The sequence below is a fragment of the Trachypithecus francoisi genome, unplaced genomic scaffold, assembly GCF_009764315.1.
Source record: "Trachypithecus francoisi isolate TF-2019V2 unplaced genomic scaffold, Tfra_2.0 Lachesis_group1, whole genome shotgun sequence".
In the NCBI taxonomy this organism is placed as follows: Eukaryota; Metazoa; Chordata; class Mammalia; order Primates; family Cercopithecidae; genus Trachypithecus; species Trachypithecus francoisi.
Genome location: NW_022681454.1, coordinates 63,394,216 through 63,414,384, shown reverse-complemented (window position 1 = coordinate 63,414,384; position 20,169 = coordinate 63,394,216). Strand labels below are relative to the sequence as shown.

General features: G+C 35.0%; 1 protein-coding gene across 2 annotated transcripts; it reads left to right on the top strand.

Annotated features, from left to right (window-relative positions):
* The first annotated feature begins 9,190 nt into the window (after positions 1-9,190).
* LOC117085529 (histatin-1-like) lies at positions 9,191-11,939 on the top strand. Of its 2 annotated transcripts, XM_033214519.1 has the most exons (4): positions 9,191-9,241; positions 10,747-10,767; positions 10,845-10,874; positions 11,868-11,939. In XM_033214519.1, the coding sequence occupies exons 1-4, from the start codon at positions 9,191-9,193 to the stop codon at positions 11,937-11,939; spliced, it is 174 nt and encodes a 57-aa protein (XP_033070410.1). The 2 variants fall into 2 exon arrangements, with proteins under 2 accessions (XP_033070410.1, XP_033070411.1); XM_033214520.1 differs by lacking the exon at positions 10,747-10,767.
* Positions 11,940-20,169: the final 8,230 nt, after the last annotated feature.

Genomic DNA, 20,169 nt, shown 5'->3' with positions numbered 1-20,169 from the left:
TCCATGCTCACAGTTAAAAGAAGAAATCAAACACAAGATATCAAACAAACAACAGGCCCAGTAAGAGATGTGGGATGGTTTAGCTTCTTGAAATGTATTTATTTATACAAACACCTCTGAGAGAAAGTTTCTGTCCTGTGGTGGTTAAGAGGCTGGACTCTGGAGGGGAGGAACACTGAGTTTGCATCGTGTTCCTGACAATTACTAGTTTCTTTACTGTATTAGTCCGTTCTCATGCTGCTGATAAGGCATACCCGAAACTGGGTAATTTGTAAAGGAAAGAGGGTTAATGGACTCACAGTTTCACATGGCTGGGAAGGCCTCACAATCATGACAGGAGACGAAGGAAGGGCAAAGGAACTTCTTACATGCCTGCGGACAAAAGGGCATGTGCAGGAGAACTCCTGTTTATAGAACCATCAGATCTCCTGAGACTTATTCACTACCACGAGAAGAATATGGAGGAAAATGCTCCCACCATTCAATTATCTCCACCTGGCCCGCCTTTGACACATGGGGTTTGTCACAATTCAAGGTGAGATTCCAGTGGGGACACAGCCAAATCATATCAACCTTGAAACTAATAGTTTCTTAATCTTCTCTAAACATCAGTTTTCTTATCAACAAAATAAGTATTATAATAATACTTAACCTCATTTTAGAATTGGGAAGACTATTAACAAATATTTTACGTAAAATCCCTTGATTAGAAAGGTGTACAGTTATGACTGCAGATTTCCCTGCCACTAACTCTGTTTCAGAATGTTGTTCAAAACTATACCTCCTAAAATACAATCTTTGGAGAAGATGTACAAGCCTATCGAATGCCTAGAGGATCAAGTTCAGGCTGTTTCCCATATCATTAATGTCAACAGTATATTCAATTAGAATAAAATCTCACAATGCCCTGAGAAATATTTAAAATTCCATGAAATATTTCAACTTTGATGAATATAGAAGTTATCTTTAATCTCCCCAAATTTGCTTTATTTTGTAGATAAATATTTAATATTACACAGATTTCAGAACATTTAATGTTGTGTATTGTTAGATAAAACTGATATTCTAAAAAAGAAATTGATAACATTTTTATATCTCCTTGTTGGTAGTATAATTGTGATTCTTTCAGTAATTGCTCTTGGGTTTACTTAGGCCATATAATGTAAATTTCTCACAATTTCCCAGATTGATCATTGATTATCAGGTTTTTCAAAAATATTTTCTTACCATTATCTGTTTTACATTTCCTCTCTATTCTGAAAGAATTTTTAAAATTAATATATTCTTCCCAATGAAGGTTTTTATGGTTAGAAGTATAATGATATAACCTAATGTTTGCATTTGGGGCATTTTTATTTACAATGTATTTTTGTATATTCTCATTTAGTTAAATTTTAACTCTTATTATAATACCTTAAATGTAAGAAAAATTCAGTTAGAGAGATTAGGCAACTGCCAAGTTCACAGCAACATTTGTTCATGGAAAATGAGTATTTCTTTCATAATGTTTCAACTTCTTGGCTTCTGCACTATACAGACTGCTTAGAAATACATCTCTTCTCTGTCTTTTCTATCATGAATATTTTCACGAGCTTTCTATTTTCTTCCACATGTTACATCAGTGCTAACCAGCATATCTTTCTTCAGTCTATTTTCTTCTGATTCTATGCACCCTTTCTGATAATCTCTTCTAATTTCACAGTCTTGATTATAATCAATAGGCTTCTAAGTCCCCAGTCTGCAGCTCCAGTGTGACTGACTCTTCATCTCCCGCTTTTAGTCTCATGTAATTAGTCCTCTCTTGAATTTCTCTGAGTCTTTATTCTTGTCTGACTCTCAAATTACATGAAAAACTCCTTAAGAATAGGAGAAAAGCTAGTCACATGGTATCTCCAGAATAAAGGAGGTTCTGTCTTATTTACTAGACAGTCACATGTTGTTCCATACAGGTCAACAGCAGTATTTTTCATTTCAGTAATTCAAACAGGAATACAACATAAGTGATCTTTTGTTGTTGTTTTTAAATAAGCACCATAGATTTGGGTAGCAAACTGTTCCATATTTTCATCACAGGAGATTTGGAGAATAAGGAAGAGGAGGAGGAGGAGGAGAAGCAGAAAATGGAGAAAGAGGAGCACAGAGAAGAAGAGGAGAAAGAGGAGGAGGAGGAGAAGCAGAAGAAGGTGTAGAAGGAGGATAAAAACCCAGCATATCACTGTAAATACCTGTTCATGGGTTGCATCCATAAGCAACCAATGTATTGACACAACTGTGACAAGTCAGTAGCTCATTGTTGATACTTCACTTGCAATTGAAAGGCATGGCCTTTTCAAAGAACATGAGGTTTGTTTATAGAAGACAAGATATCTGTTTTACTTAATTATAAAATATGAAGCCATGTTCTGGTCCATCAGTCTTCTAAAATGGCCTACTGTTCCTGGAGGGTGAGACTAACTAGCATGAGAAGGTCACGACTGTATTTGTACCACCATGCTTGTTCCACCTGTCATACATAATCCCCACACTTCCTAACTTGGAGAAGCAGAAAATCATGGGTGAAATAATGCCTACATTTTGGTGTTCCAACATAAAATGTATATGCCTTAGGTTTAGTTGTAGTTTTTAAATGAGTATACTGACATCTGCCATTATATCTTACCTGTTAGTTTGCTCTTTGGTAGGGCTTTTGGACTATTAGTTTGCTTTTTGTGGACAAGAACATGAATATCTTAGATCCACTGGAACTGTACCTAATATTGTTAGAAAAACAAACTAGGGAGGAAAACCACAGGGAAGAAATGAGAGGAGGCAGAAGAGAAAAGAAGAAAGGAGGAAACCACGTGACAATTTGCAATTAATTAAACCAGGGTATATGTTTTAAATCAGACATAGTTCAGTAGTTACTGAACCATGAGATGGTGCAGTGGCTCATACCTGTAATCCCAGCACTCTGAAAGGCCTAGGCATTAGGATCACTTGAGATCAAAAGTCCAAGAACTGTGTTGACAAAATTGTGAAACCTCATCTCTATAAAAATAAAATTTAAAAAATAGGCAGGTGTAGTCATGCATACCTGTATCTCTAGCTACTTAGGAGTATGAGGGGAGGTTTGCTTGAGACCTGTAGTTTCAGACTGCAGTTACTATGATTGCACCACTGCACTCCAGCCTGGGTGATGAATGCAGGCCATGAACCTATTTAAAAAAAAAAATACTCACTGAATCCTATGTAACTCTTTTTCATTGAGAATGTACAGAGAATGGATTTGTTTTGTGCCTAGAAGAGACCTTGTATCTATGATGCTTAGAAATTCCATGCCAAGGTATTGATGGAACGTACCTCAAAATAATAAGAGCTATTTATGACAAACCCACAGCTAATATCATACTGAATGGGCAAAAACTGGAAAAATTCCCTTTGAAAACTGGCACAAGACAGGGATGCCCTCTCTCACCACTCCTATTCAACATAGTGTTGGAAGTTCTGGCTAGGGCAATCAGGCAAGAGAAAGAAATCAAGGGTATCCAGTTAGGAAAAGAAGAAGTCAAATTGTCCCTGTTTGCAGATGACATGATTGTATATTTAGAAAACCCCATTGTCTCAGCCAAAATCTGCTTAAGCTGATAAGCAACTTCAGCAAAGTCTCAGGATACAAAATTAATGTGCAAAAATCACAAGCATTCTTATACACCAGTAACAGACAAGCAGAGAGCCAAATCAGGAATCAACTTCCATTCACAATTGCTTCAAAGAGAATCAAATACCTAGGAATCCAGCTTACAAGGGATGTAAAGGACCTCTTCAAGGAGAACTACAAACCACTGCTCAGTGAAATCAAAGAGGACACAAACAAATGGAAGAACATACCATGCTCATGGATAGGAAGAATCAATATCGTGAAAATGGCCATACTGCCCAAGGTGATTTATAGATTCAATGCCATCCCCATCAAGCTACCAATGACTTTCTTCACAGAATTGGAAAAAACGGCTTTAAAGTTCATATGGAACCAAAAAAGAGCCCGCATTGCCAAGACAATCCTAAGTCAAAAGGACAAAGCTGGAGGCGTCACGCTACCTGACTTCAAACTATACTACAAGGCTACAGTAACCAAAACAGCATGGTACTGGTACCACAACAGAGATATAGACCAATGGAACAGAACAGAGTCCTCAGAAATAATACCACACATCTACAGCCATCTGATCTTTGACAAACCTGAGAGAAACAAGAAATGGGGAAAGGATTCCCTATTTAATAAATGGTGCTGGGAAAATTGGCTAGCCATAAGTAGAAAGCTGAAACTGGATCCTTTCCTTACCCCTTATACGAAAATTAATTCAAGATGGATTAGAGACTTAAATGTTAGACCTAATACCATAAAAACCCTAGAAGAAAATCTAGGTAGTACCATTCAGGACATAGGCATGGGCAAGGACTTCATGTCTAAAACACCAAAAGCAACGGCAGCAAAAGCAAAAATTGACACATGGGATCTAATTAAACTAAAGAGCTTTTGCACAGCCAAAGAAACTACCATCAGAGTGAACAGGCAACCTACAGAATGGGAAAAAATTTTTGCAACCTACTCATCTGACAAAGGGCTAATATCCAGAATCTACAAAGAACTCAAACAAATATACAAGAAAAAAGCAAACAACCCCATCAAAAAGTGGGGAAAGGATATGAACAGACATTTCTCAAAAGAAGACATCCATACAGCCAACAGACACATGAAAAAATGCTCATCATCACTGGCCATCAGAGAAATGCAAATCAAAACCACAATGAGATACCATCTCACACCAGTTAGAATGGCAATCATTAAGAAGTCAGGAAACAACAGGTGTTGGAGAGGATGTGGAGAAATAGGAACACTTTTACACTGTTGGTGGGATTGTAAACTAGTTCAACCATTATGGAAAACAGTATGGCGATTCCTCAAGGATCTAGAACTAGATGTACCATATGACCCAGCCATCCCACTACTGGGTATATACCCAAAGGATTATAAATTACTCTACTACAAAGACACATGCACACGTTTGTTTATTGCGGCACTATTCACAATAGCAAAGACTTGGAATCAACCCAAATGTCCATCTGTGACAGACTGGATTAAGAAAATGTGGCACATATACACCATGGAATACTATGCAGCCATCAAAAAGGATGAGTTTGCGTCCTTTGTAGGGACATGGATGCAGCTGGAAACCATCATTCTTAGCAAACTATCACAAGAAGAGAAAACCAAACACCGCATGTTCTCACTCATAGGTGGGAACTGAACAATGAGATCACTTGGACTCGGGAAGGGGAACATCACACACTGGGGCCTATCATGGGGAGGGGGGAGGAGGGAGGGATTGCATTGGGGAGTTATACATGATATAAACGTCATGCACATGTACCCTAGAACTTAAAGTATAATAAAAAAAAAAAAAAAAAAAAAAAAAAAAGAAATTCCATGCCAAAAGAACAATAATAATTAAATCTAATTTACTTGAATGACATATTTGCCTAAATAAATAATTTACATTTTTGCATATTACCTATCGAACACCATAATTTCCAATAGGACTGCTCAAATTAGCATAGATTTATCTAATAAATATTTCCTTTCAAAACTCACACATAAATTCATTTTATTTTATTTTATTATTTTACTTTAAGTTCTGGGATACACATGTAGAACATGTAGATTTGTTGCATTGGTAAACATGTGCCATGGTGGTTTGCTGCACCTATTAACCCATCATCTAGGTTTTAAGCCCCACATGCATTAGCGATTTGGCCTGATGCTGTCCCTCCCTCCCCCATCACCAGGATCTGGTGGGTGTTGTTTCCCTCTCTGAATCAGACACAAATTAAAAACATAATTTCTATTAGTGGGATCAAGCTAAAGGCAATGGATTTATAAATCTGTTATGTAGTTTTTCTCTCTTTAAAGTACACAATGATGGTCACATGTGGCACACTCTGAGGAACAATGGACTGGACGATATAACGTAACTGAACTTTAGAAATAAGTTTTTAATACTCAGTTCTTAGCACATCAAATTATCCAACCAGTAGCGAGTAGGTGAATGTTTGTACATGTTACCTATTAATTAAATTAAAATGCTGTTTTTCTCTTTCTATCTAATGTAGTTATTTCAACAAATGGCCTCTATAAAGACATGAACTCCTGAAAACTCTAGGGAAGTAAATTCAAATTTCTAAACATAAGAAATCAGTTTTATGTGAGAGATATATGATCAAGTACCTAGAATCTATTGACATTAAATATGAGAATCTTTTTATCATATGGTATCCAAAAGATGATTGAATTTTGGCAAATGTTTACAGTCACTTTATTACTTAAAATATTCAAAGTCAATATAAAGGTAGAAATACAAGATAAATAATGATTTGTAGAAAAACTTCTGAAGTATAGAATGACTCCAATTTTATTATGTTAATTATCACTATTTACTAGATAATGTGTAAAATTTTGATAACATGGTAAGTATCATTTTTGACATAGCGTTGTTCCATCTTGGACATATATTTGTTGAAAAGCAGTAGATGGTATTCTACAGAAACATCTTTATTACTGCAATCATTTCCTTGCCTGGTTTCCTCAGCATGCTTTTCCATTGTCTGACTCATTCATGGCTAGACTAACACTGGGATTAGCATGTGATGGGTCCATTTGCTTTCTGGTTGCTTTGTCTTCACAATGGTCTATTGTAAAATCCCTTGGTTAAGTTTATTTTTAGAATTTGTAGAGATAGATTTTGGGCATTGCTTTCCATCTCGATCATATAATCTCATAATTCATGCTATTTAGAAAAACAAAAGGGAAATTTCAACGTGTTTAAATACATCAGCCATCTAGGAAAGGACAACTATTGAGGCTTCACTGACTTCTTGACTCTCCTCTTGAGTAAAAGGTATATGTTCAAGTACAATCCAACAGAATGTCTTAGCATAAGCTTTTGTTTGCTAAAATCAATTGTAACTCACTTATGAAAAATGTATATTATCTACTGATAACTTACTATAAAGAAATAATGACCATTTATTGGGATCTGAAGATGATTTCCAGATCTCAATTCCTATGAATTAACACCAACAATCATCATGCAAAGTAACTAATGTGGAATATGGCAATGTATGACATCCTCTCTGATGGTGGGACCTCAATGAACTATTTTTATTTCCTTGCCTAGATACCTGGTATCTACTTTCTTAATTATTAATTCTACATTTAACTTAAAGTAGAATTTCAAATTTTACAAGAACATACTGATAAATTCTCTCTTGGCAAACGTATTATTATAAAGTTTACTTTTAAAAATTTACTGTCTTCTTAATAGGAAACTATTTTATTACTTTTTTATTGACCTTTCCATCATTTAAAACAGTTCTGTTATAACGCAAAGCATATACTGTATAAGAGTTAGTCATCTCAATCTTACTAATTTATTTAACTCATTTGCATTCATTTGTGTTATGGCAGAAAGGAAAGAGTTTACTGTTCCAGATTTTTATTATTGTATTATTGTGTTACTTGGGAAATATGTTTTTCAAAACCATTAATTATATATTGATTTTCTATGTTCATTCATCTGTTAATTTATGTGTTAGTAAAAGAAGACCAATTTCTTAGAACATTTATTTTTATTTTGTACTTGCAACAGAATTGACAGTAGTAAACGACAGTAAAATTCTCATGCCTTTTGTTTCATAAAAAGAGTTGAAGTAGGATTTATCTATTAGGTAATAGAAAAATTTCAAGAAATATATATTTTTATACTTAGTCCTATACAAGAAGTTTCCATTTAAATGAGTAAAGCAAAATGAATGAAGAAATAATAATGCAAATGAGTTCTTCTTTCTGTGATAGAGATGTTGGGCTGTTTAAGAGTAGGACATTTTTATTATAATTAGATGAAAAATGTCACTGTGACGTTCTATCACAAGTGACAGGTAAGAGAGATTAGAAAAAAATTTAAAATATTATCTATTAATGAATTACTTTATAGCTTGCAATTAACAAGTAAAAATGCCATGCAATTGTAAGTCTTGTGGTAATTGTATTTTCCAGTGGAAATGCTTCTATTTACACGTTTGTAATTTAGAAATAAGCAATCTGCTTTACTTTTTTATATCAGCCAAAGAACTGGATTCACTTGCATATGCATAATTATAAAAACATATCAGAGTCCCAGAGGAGGCTAACTTTGTGGAATAATATTATTTGAAATATTAAATAATCTTCACCAATTCAACTTCTCAAAGTAGCTACAAACATTTTCCCTATGACTTCTCTTCATTTTATTTTTCTCTAATCAATATCTTTAATGTTCTAATCTGAAGGTTACACCATCCATGCTATTCTTTAATAGAAATCTGGATCATATTCACTAACTTTATTAGAAAGCAAGTCCCCATTGCTTGTCATTCTACTTTCTAAATATGTCTTTACACTGTACTTTAATTAGCATTCTTAATGTCATTACCTAAGTCTCCTGTAGAGTCACAACAACCAAAGTGGTCATCTTTTCTTCAGTTTCGTCCTCCCTACATGCTGAACTGTTTGCATTTTTAACATGCTTTCCTCTCCATTTTATTTCTTTATAGGCTCCCAACACCTCCCTTTATTCATTCCATATTATCCAACTCAAGCTTGCCTTTCTTTGTTACTTTCTTACTCCCATCCTCTTGGTTTAAGATGTCCATTTGTGTGTTTCATTAGCATATTAATATTTCCAAATCAGAACACTCACATTTACTCATCAATTCAGGAGATCATGCCTGGGGCTCACACCTGTAATCCAAGCATTTTGAAAGAACAAGGCAGGAAGATTCCTAGAGCCCAGGAGTTTCAGAATAGCCTGGGCAATAGAGTGAGACTAATAACATTCTCTACCAAAAAAAGAAAAAATTCACTGGGCATATTGGCACACCCTTGTAGTTCGAGCTACAAGTGGAACTAGAGAGGCTAAAGTGGGAGGATGACTTGAGCCCAGGTGGTTCAGGCTGCAGTGATCTGTGCTCATGCCCCTGCACTCCAGCCTGGAAAACAGAGCATGTCTCCCACTGCTTTGAAGCACAGTGTCATCAATAGAAGTTTGATGAATGAATGCAAGAAAGAATGCGATTACTGATTTTTCTTGTTTGATTTTATAGGACTCAGCCAACTATGAAGTTTCTTATCTTTGCTTTAATCTTGGCTCTCATGGTTTCCATGACTGTAAGTATATCTGGAAATTTTAAAGGATACATTCTCGGTACTTATCCCAAGGGTCTTTCTTATTCCTTGTGTTCTGCATGTACTCATGTTGACCTCAAAACAGCTCTATAAGCTTTAATATTTCCATATAAAGAGTTTCTTTGAATTAACCTATATAATTTCTTTAAGGACTTATTTATTACATACCTGCAAACACTCAAGTACAATAACTTTAATGTAAAAATAAAAGTAAATTAAACAAGCTTCTATAAATATGTGGGACTGAGAACTGTGAAAGTATCTTTAAATATGAAAAGCTCCAGACCATCTCAAGTTAGAAATCTGAGGAAAGAACAAGATGCACTTAAATGGAGCCCAAGTATTAGATGGTGTCAAAATAGGAATTTTCAATTCATTTCTTGCACAACCCAACTGTTAAAGTTAGCATATAATTTATTTTACTCTTTCTAAAATAAAGCTGCCTATTTTAAGCCATAAAACCAATCCCTATATTTATTAAGTATCATGAGTTCCAAGCTTGTGTTGTCATTTACTACTGTGTATTAGGAAAAGCACATGACCTCTCTGGAGCTCTTTCTCCTTCTCTGCTTCCTCGTCCTCTTCCCACTCCTCCTCTTCTTTCTATGAAGTTAATAGAAAATTGGTCACAAAAGATTAATAATAGGCCGGGCGCGGTGGTTCAAGCCTGTAATCCCAGCACTTTGGGAGGCCGAGACTGGCGGATCACGAGGTCAGGAGATCGAGACCATCCTGGCTAATACGGTGAAACCCTGTCTCTACTTAAAAATACAAAAAAACTAGCCGGGCGACGAGGCGGGCGCCTGTAGTCCCAGCTACTCGGGAGGCTGAGGCAGGAGAATGGCGTGAACCCGGGAGGCGGAGCTTGCAGTGAGTTGAGATCTGGCCACAGCACTCCAGCCTGGGCTGCAGAGCGAGACTCTGTCTCAAAAAAAAAAAAAAAAAAAAAAAAAAAAAAGATTAATAATACTCCAAACTATCCACTAAATTCTAATGAATGTTTTGAAAACTGAATTGGTTATGATATCACAGTTTATCACATTATTTTATTATAAAAGATAGAAGTGGAAAAATAAACATATAAGAAGAACAGAGAAAAGTATAATGCCTGTCTCTATCAGCAAATAAAATATTCATATGTTGGTAGCTTTTGAGCTACATAGAACATATTCATATATAAAAAATCCAGTGTTTCATTTTTCAGTTTCCACTCTCTTATTCACAAATGATAGACTTTTCTTGCCTTTCATAAAAAAGATATATAAACCAAAATGAGTTAACATTTGAATATAGCACAATAATTATAGAGTTTACCCTTCACTCATTTTAAAGATGTCATAAAGCTAAAATAACTAATTTAGTGTGTCATCAACCAAAGCATGCCTCCATTCGGTTTAATCATAATTGTGGCTAAGTCAATATTTATACTTACTCTTGAATTATAAAATTAAAATATTAATTATTTTCTCATTTTCTTTTTTTCCGAGAGAGCTGATTCACATAAAGAGGTAAGACTTTTCATTTACTGGAAAACTTGATAATTGATCATATATTCAATTTTCAATCTTTTCTTTTCATTTCACAGAAACATCATGCGCATAGAAGAAAATTCCATGTAAGTGTTCTTCTGATAATGTGCACTCTGAATAAGTTTTCTTCTCTATTTATTCTCCTAGAAGAATCAATAGTTGTCTCTCAAATATATGTAAATCATTAATTGCTAAAGTGCACATTGATTTCATTTATTTATGATGCAAAGGCAAAAAGTCACAAATATCTTGTGTCCTAACAGTATTTCAATGGAAACTCAGTTCCACCTGAAATAAGTCAATTATTCTCTGAGAACTTATCTTTGTCCTGTAAATAATTACACTGACCTAAAGAATAGTTGAAATCCTAATTCTATTAAGTATAACATATGCTTAACAAAGCATAGAGGCTACTCATGTAATGTGGTAAGTTTCTACCTTCTTAATTTTTGAGGATGATACAGTCTTTAAATTAAACTGTGTTAAATTAGACAGAAAATTATATTTCTCTAACATTTTTCTCACGGTATGTATATAAAGTCTCATATTATTTTGACCTGTAATATCAATATGAATCTGGGTTCAAAAGTTCTCCTTACTGACATAGCAAGTACGCGCGTTAAAAATGCACCAAGTAAAAAGATGCATAAAAAGGGATGAGGACTGTTTGTGTTAACAGCAGTGGGTATGAAAGAATGTAGGCATTGTAAAAGAAAGTAAGAAGCACCACCTAAGTTGGAAACAGTAACTTAATCCTTTCCATAATACTCAATAGTTAGCAAAATAGTAGCGTGGAGGTAATATATTAAAGAAGATTTAAACCCTGGTTAGAGAGGTTACCTCTAATCAGTGTTTCCACCTGTACTAGTGTCACAAAAAATCAACCAACAGTAAATACTTCATCATTTTTACCTACTTTTAAACATTTTTCTGATAAAAAAGAAAAATGTAAAAGTTTGAAAACATTTATGTAGATAAAATAAAAGGCCTTAACAACTTTAATAATCTAAGCTTTCAATGACAGTTTTTGAGAAACACCTGTACTGTCATTGTCTCTATCTCCTTTTGTGTGTATACAGGAAAAGCATCATTCACATCGAGAATTTCCATCATACGGAGGCTACAGATCAAATTATCTGTATTACAGTTGATATCCTCAGTAATCTTGGGGCATGATTATAAAGGTAAGCTGACTCTAGTTACTTTTCTTTCTAGAAGTATCAACACTGACACTTACAACAAGAAAAAACAAACAAACAAAAAAGCCATTAAGCCAACAACCATTCCAGTTTAAGAAACATAGCATGGGTTAGCTCCTTCAAGTGTATTGATTTATATAAATGCTTCTGAAGCTGTAGATGTGTGGTGTTATTTCTGAGGTTTCTGTTCTGTTCCTTTGGTCTATATATCTGCTTTGGTAACAGTACCATGCTGTTTTGGTAACTGTAGCCTTGTAGTATAGTTTGAAGTCAGGTAGTGTGATGACTTGAGCTTTGTTCTTTTGCTTACCATTGTCTTGGGTATATGAACTCTTCTTTGGATCCATATGAAATTTAAAGTAGTTATTTCTAATTCTGTGAAAAATGTCAATAGTCATTTGATGGGAATAGCATTGAATCTATAAATTACTTTGGTCAGTATGGCTGTTTTCATGATAATGATTCTTCTTATTTATAAGAATGGAATGTTTTTCCATTTGTTTGTGTCCTTTCTTATTTCCTTGAGCAGCAATTTGTAGTTCTCCTTGAAGAAGTCCTTCACATCCTTTATTACCTGTATTTCTAGGTATTTTATTCTCTTGGTAGCAATTGCGAATGGGAGTCAATTATGATTTGAGTCTCTGCTTGCCATCTGATATTCAACAAACCTGACAAAAACAAGTAATCAGGAAAGGATCTCCTATTCAATAAATGATGCTTAGAAAACTGGGTAGATATATGCAGAAAACAGAAACAGGACCCCTTTCTTACACCTTATACAAAAATTAACTCAAGATGGATTAAAGACTTAAATGTAATACTCCAAACCATAAAAACCTGAGAAGAAAACTTAGGTGATACCATTCAGGACATAGACATTGGCAAAGACTTCATGTAAAAAATGCCAAAAGCAATTGCAACAAAAGCCAAAATTGACAAATGGGATCTAATTAAACTAAAGAGCTTCTGCACAACAAAAGAAACTATCATCAGAGTGAAAAGGCAACCTAGAGAATGGGAGAAAATTTTTGCAATCCACTCATCTGTCAAGCTCTAATATCCAGAATCTACAAGGAACTTAAACAAATTTACAAGACAAAAACAAACAACCCCATCTAACAGTGGGCAAAGGACATGAACAGACAGTTCTCAGAAGATATTCATGTAGTCAACAAACATGAAAAAAAGCTTATCATCACTGATTACTAGAGAAATGTAAATCAAAACCACAATGAGATACCATCTCACACCAGTCAGAATAGTAATTATTAAAAAGTCAAGACACAATAGATGCAGATGAGGCTGTGGAGAGACAAGAACACTTTTACACCGTGTGCAAGAATGTAAATTAGTTCTACCATTGTGGAAGACAGTACGGTGATTCCTCAAGGATCTAGAACCAGAAATACCATTTGATGCAGCAATCCCATGACTGGGTATATACCCAATATATAATCATTCTATTATAAAGACATATGCCTACATATGTTTATTGCAGCACTATTTACAATAGCAAATACATGGAACCAACCCAAATGACCATTAATGATAGACTGGATAAAGAAAATGTGGTACATATACACCATGGAATACTATGCAGCCACACAAAGGAATGAGATCCTGTCCTTTGCAGGGACATGGATGAAACTGGAAGCCATTATTCTCAGCAAGCTCACACATGAACAGAAATGAAACAGCACATGGTCTCACTCATAAGTGCAAGCTGAACAGTGAGAACACATGGAGACAGGGAGGGGACAACACGAACCATGGATGGAGGGTAGGGGGTAAGGGAAGGTAACTTAAAGGACTGATCAATAGGTGCAGAAAACAGCCATGGCACATATATACGTATGTAACAAACCTGCATGTTCTGCACATGTATTCTAGAACTTAAAGTAAAATAAAAAATAAAATGAAATAAAATAAAAATGCCTCTGAGGGAAAGCTTCTGTTCACTAGTGTTAACACGCTGAGTTCTGGGTAGGGGAACCCCTAACATTTGTATCCTGACCCTGACAACTAGTTTCACGACCTTGAGCTATCCCTAATCTTCTCCAAACCTCAGTTTTCTAACCGACAAATACATATTATAATACTTAAGTTTTTATAGAATTGGAAAGACTATTGAGAGATATTACATAGAAACCCTTGATCTGGAAGGTGTATGGTTGTGGCCATGGGTTTTTCTGCCACTAGCTCTGTATGTGGATGTTATTTGAAGTTTTCTGTCCTAAACTGTAATCTTTGGAGAAGCTGCACAACCACCATCTGGGAACTCATAAAAAATTTGCATTGTATGCCTAAGTAACTCTAATGAGCAATTGCTATAGGAATTACTAATCTAACATCAACAAGGAGATGGGAATTTGCAAGGAAATAGGAAATGGTAATGATTTCCTTTTTACAAAGTCAATTTTCTTTATCTATATTCACAGCATAAAATGTTCCAAAATCTATGAGATACTAAAGATTACACTTCAAAATAAAGCAATATTTTGGAGATAAAAGCATACTATTCCACAATTCAAAGTTGAAGTAGTTCAAAAGATTTCAAATATTTTTTAATGTATTGGGACATTTTATTCTTATTGAATTCCTGCTCTGTGTGATATTAGAAAAAGCCTGATCTTGATCCTCCAGACGTTAGATAATTGCTGATGACATTTAATCGGGGAGGATATAGTTAAAATATCATTTGGGGGAGAAAGGTGAAATGTGTAGGCTATATTTAAGTGGGAGAATAAAATAAGATGATTATGGAAAACCTTAAGAAAAATTTAAATTTAAGTTGCAGATGCTCAATGATCATTTTTACTTATTCCAATACCCACTTTATGAGCATTTAATTGTCTACTCTATCTCAAATATTATTTTGGTCCCTGCATTATAGTAAATAAAACTATCTATGAATACATACTTTCTGCCAGGAAGAGTATAAATGTATTTACAGGAGTATCAGTTTGGAAGATAAAGTGTTATTTTCTTTTTCTTCACAGCTTTGACGGGCAAATTCACTTTTTACTGGTTTATTCTCATTCCTCATACTGCATCACACTACCGCTGCTTTTTGAAGAATTATCATAAGACAATGCAGAATAAAAGAAAGACCATGATTTACTGAATTCTGTGTTTCATGATACTTACCTTTCTAATTATCATTTGATTAGATACTTGCAATTTAAACTGTTAAGCCGTTTTCACTGCTGTTTCTGAGTAATAGAAATTCATTCCTCTCCAAAAGCAACAAATTTCAAGCACGTTATTATGTGTATGCTCTTTATTTCTCTTTTTTATATTTATATATATAAAGATTTATTTCTTCACTTCATTTTCCCAGTTTGAGTAGCACTGACTGCAGTACTTTATACCATAGCTCTTTCGAAATGATTATTTTTAATTTAGCATGTTATATTCATTTTATCTTACAAACATATGGTCCTCAATCACATCCAGATTACTAGACCTACTGATGCAAACATTTGATTTGTCTCTGATGTCCTTTGTCACAACACATTTCTTAGCCTTGTACATTCCCACATTTCTTATCTCAGGCCCTACAGTCCAGAAGATAACCCCCGTGTGACTCCACCACAGTAGGCAGGCACTCAGAACACAAACCATCTCTATCAGTTTGTCAATATAGCCATTGAACAAAATTTATTGAGCGATACCAGCTGTCAGATACTGTTCTAGATGCTGCAGTCACAGAAAAAGAGACAGAGCCCTTTTGTCAGAGCTTTTACATTGCAGTTGGGAGATGCAGACAAAAAGTAAACAAATAACACATGACTTAGGTAATAATAAGTGTGCTAAAGAAGTATAAAGCAGGACTAGGATCTAGAGGCAGTCTCAAGTAGGATAGTCAATAATCTCTCTGGTATAGGTGACCTTTTAGAAAAGATATAATTTAAAAATGGGAGTGAGCATGAAGAAAGACATTTTCAAGCAGAAGAAATAACAAGTACAAATCCATTGTGAATTTTTGGTTACATATGAGTTGTAGAATAGTTTTTCCACTCTTGTGTAAAAGGATGGTAAATTCATAGGAGTGGCATTGAATCTGAACATTGTTTTGGACAATGTAGCCATTTTAGTGATATTGATTCTTCTAGTCCATGAGCATGGAATGTTTTCCATTTGTTTGTGCCCTCTGTGACTTCTTTCAACAATGTTTTGTAGTTCTCCCTGTAGAAACCTTTCGTCTCCTTGGTTAGATGTATTTATTGGTTTTTATTTTTTTGTACGTGTGGCTATTGTAAATGAGATTGTGTTCTTGATATGGCACCTTGCATATGATTCATGAATAGAGATGCTACTGATCTGTATCCATTAATTTTGTATCATGTACTATACTGAAGTGGTTTATCAGTTCCAGGAGTCTTTTGGTGGAGCCTTTAGGGTTTTATAGGTATTGAATCAAATTTTCATGAAGAGAGAGAATTTGACTTCCACTTTTTCTGTTTTTTATTACTGTAACTTGTTGATAGCTCTTTCTATTTCTTCCAATATTATGTTGAATAGGAGTGGTGTGATTGGATATCCTTGTCTTGCTCCAGTTCTCAAGGTGAATGCTTCTAGTTTTTGCCCATTCAGTATGATGATGGCTGTGGGTTTGTCACAGCTAGTTCTTCTTATTTCAAGATATGTTCCTTCGATGTCTAGTTCTTTAAAGGTTTTTATCATGAAGGAACATTGAGTTTTATCAAAAGCTCTTTCTGCATCTGTTAAGATTACATGGTTTTTGCTTTTAATTCTGTTGATGTGATAAATCACATTTATTGATTTGTGTATGGTGAACCAATCTTGCATCTCTGGAATAAAGCCTACTTGACAATGGTGAATTAACTTTTCAATGTGCTGTTGGTATTAGTTTGCTAGTATTTTGGTGAGGATTTTGCATCTATGTGCATCAAGTGTATTGGCCTGCAGTTTCTGTGTGTGTGTGTCTGTGTGTGTGTGTGTGTGTGTGTGTGTGTGTCTTTGCCAGGTTTTGGTATTCCAGTGATTCTGGCTTAACAGATGAGTTAGGGAGGAGTCTCTCCTCCTCAATTTTTTGGAAAAGCTTTAGTATAATTAGTACCAGCTCTCAGTATGTCTGGTAGAATTAAGCTGTGAATCCATGTGATCCGGAGCTTTTTTTTTTTTTTTTTTGATTAGTAGGTTTTTAATTACTGACTCAAAAATTAAACTCAGTATTTGCCTGTTCCAGGTATCCATTTCTTCCTGGTTCAATCTTGAGAGATTGTCTGTTTCTAAGAACTTATTCATTTCTGCTTGGTTTACTAGTTGTGTGCATAGAAGTGTTCACAATTGTCTCTGAGGATCTTTGCAATTCTGTGGGCTCAGTTGTAAAGTCATCTTTGTCATTTCTCTTGGTTCTTATTTGAATCTTATCTTTTATTTTTTCTTATTAATCTAGCTGGCAGTTTATTGATCTCATTTATCATTTGAAAAAACTAACTTTTGGTTTCATTGATTTCTTGTATGAGTTTTGGTTCCAAGTTCCATTTATTGCATTTACTTCTTATCCTAATGCTTTTTGTTTGCTTGCTTGTTGTTGTTGTTGTTGTTTGAGACAGTTTCGGTCTTGTCATTCAGGCTGGAGTGCAATGCCGCGACCTCGGCTCACTGCAACCTCCACCTCCCGAGTTCAGGCGATTCTCCTGCCTCAGCCTCCTGCGTGGCTGGGATTACAGGTGCCCACCACCACACCTGGCTAATTTTTTTTTTTTTTTTTTGACAGGGAGACAGGGTTTTACCATGTTGGCCAGGTTAGTCTCAAACTCCTGACCTCAGGTGATCTCCCTACTTCGGCCTCCCAAAGTGATGGGATTACAGGCATGAGCCACTGTGCCCAGCCATATCCTGATGTTTTATTAAGAATCTGTTAGACTCATGAGGGACAGCAATGTCCTTCATGACAAGTCTTCTCAAACGGTTGTATGATTCTACAGGAGTAATGTCACCTTGAGTGCCCATGTAAAACGAGCCTTCTTAATCCCAGCATTTACCATAACTGGATATTCAGTGGGTGAATATGCCAGGTATCATAAAGCCAGTCCCACATGGCTTGCATATGAAGCGTATCAGCTCCTTCATCTGGGTGCTGCACTTGGCATTTTATAGGGAGAGTTGGGCAGTCCCCTTCTCAGGAAAAACAGATCTTACAATGGCGTTTATCCAGTCCACTAGACTGGTCATTCTTTCTGGAATTAACTCCTATGCATTTGGATCACATATACTCATCAACAATTCTTTAATAGTGAGCTGTGGAGTCTGCATTAACCCAAACATACTTTTTCTTTCTGTAGCATTTAAAATTAAGGATACTGTCCTTAAAGTAGTTATTTTTACAATCCATTATCATAAAGATTTCTCATGAAGGAGATGTTACCAATTTACAAAATGCAACAATTCCTTTATATTATACCCTCTGGATTTTTGTACTTACTTGATTTTGCCTTTCCCCGACATTGACTATCCTTTTGGTAACCACAGGTCTCAGAGGTAACTTTTTCTTGCTCTGAGTTAATAGTTTTCTTTTGGATAGCTTTGAGGTTAGTGGCCTGAGCTGAGACATTCCCATATCTGAGCTTAGTCTAGCCTGAAGACCCAACCCAGCACTCTTTTACTTTCATTTTAGCTATTTATAGATAACAGTAAGCAACTGATTGAATACTTTGCATTTTTCTTATTAGTTTGTGTTTCCTCATGCACTGGGTGAACTAATTCCCTGAGAGTATGGGAATGATCCATCTCTAAATTCCACTGGTAACTTTTATCTCTAGTAACTGAATGCAGCCCAGCTGCAGCTCCTGAAGATGGGCAACCACATGGCCACCCAAGAGTCAAGGTTTTCCCTTTCCCCATCTTTTCATTTTTCTCTTAATCCATTTAGTTTTTTTCTGTATAATTTTTCCTTCACTTAAAAATGATTCCTAAATAGTCTTTAAACAAGAAAAAAAAAAAAAAAAAAACACTTTTCTTTAGCAAAAAAAAATACATCTTTGTGTTTTTATAAACTTCACCAGAAACACCTTTTACTCTCCTACTATTTCAGGTCTTAGTAACCCAATTCCCAGTGAAAAAACTGAGGTTACTTAATTTAACAAAACATGACTTTAAGATTTTACATTTCTGGAGAGAATTTTGATATTAAATTTACCAAAGTAATCTTACCAAAGATTACCAAAGTCATGTGAAATAAAAGGTATCTGAGTTAGCCTCTATTAGCCTGATAAGCACTGACTTTTCTTTAAGCCAGTAGATTAGAGCTTTTTCAAATAATTTGGTAGTGAAATATCACTTCCATGAGACACATACAAATATATAAATGTAATAGACATACAAAGGCCAGTCCAAAAGATTCTTCATTTGGCTGTTTTGAAAAAATTCTCTTACTTTAGATTACTAATAAAGAAACGTTACAGGAGCCAACAAAAGGTGAAGGAGACTTGTGTACCATCTCAGGCCTTTTCAAAAGAGAGAAAGCACCAAACTTCTGGGATATCCATCTGATGAATGGCAAAAAGAAACGTTTCTTAAACAACCATACTATTTCAGAAGAAAAAATTCACAATATAAGATCATTTCTCATATAAAATTAAATTTCTATTAGCTTTTTCCTTCTTACCAAAAGTACCTTTTTATATCTATAACTTTCCTTACATTTCTCTTATTTTCTGGTTCCTTTTACTTCATTTTATATACCTCTAAATAACCTTTGAATTAGACAAAAAGTATTTACCTTTTAATTAAAAAACACCTTTTAAAATGTTTTTCTGTATTTTTAAAATTGGAAATTACCCAGACATTTAACTAATATATATTAGGTAATATAACCTTAGATTCTAAATTATATGGCAAGTTTAGTATAGTGGATTGACCTCTCCTGATAGTGGGTGGGGCTCTATAGTGTTTCACCACTGAGTCATTTCCGCCCTCTTACATGCCTTGGTTTCTCTCCTCAGAGGTTTCCTACCACCAAGAAGGCTCAAAACATGGAGTGACCAGCTCCCATATACATTTCCTTAATTAGTCTTTTTAAACTAAAGTTGTTGGGGGTTCTCTGTAGGGCTGCTGCACATCACAGGAGGTCAACTCCCCACTTGGCTTCTGGTCACCCAGGCGCACCTTTTGGCTGGGAGGAGCAAAATGCCTTTTCTCTTCGGAATTGAGA

Coding starts and splice junctions, on each gene's coding strand:
- LOC117085529 (XM_033214519.1), top strand. CDS start 9,191: ATGAAGTTTCTTATCTTTGCTTTAATCTTGGCTCTCATGGTTTCCATG. Junction 10,768..10,844: donor GAGCTGATTCACATAAAGAG/GTAAGACTTTTC, acceptor TTCATTTCACAG/AAACATCATGCGCATAGAAG. Junction 10,875..11,867: donor CGCATAGAAGAAAATTCCAT/GTAAGTGTTCTT, acceptor GTGTGTATACAG/GAAAAGCATCATTCACATCG.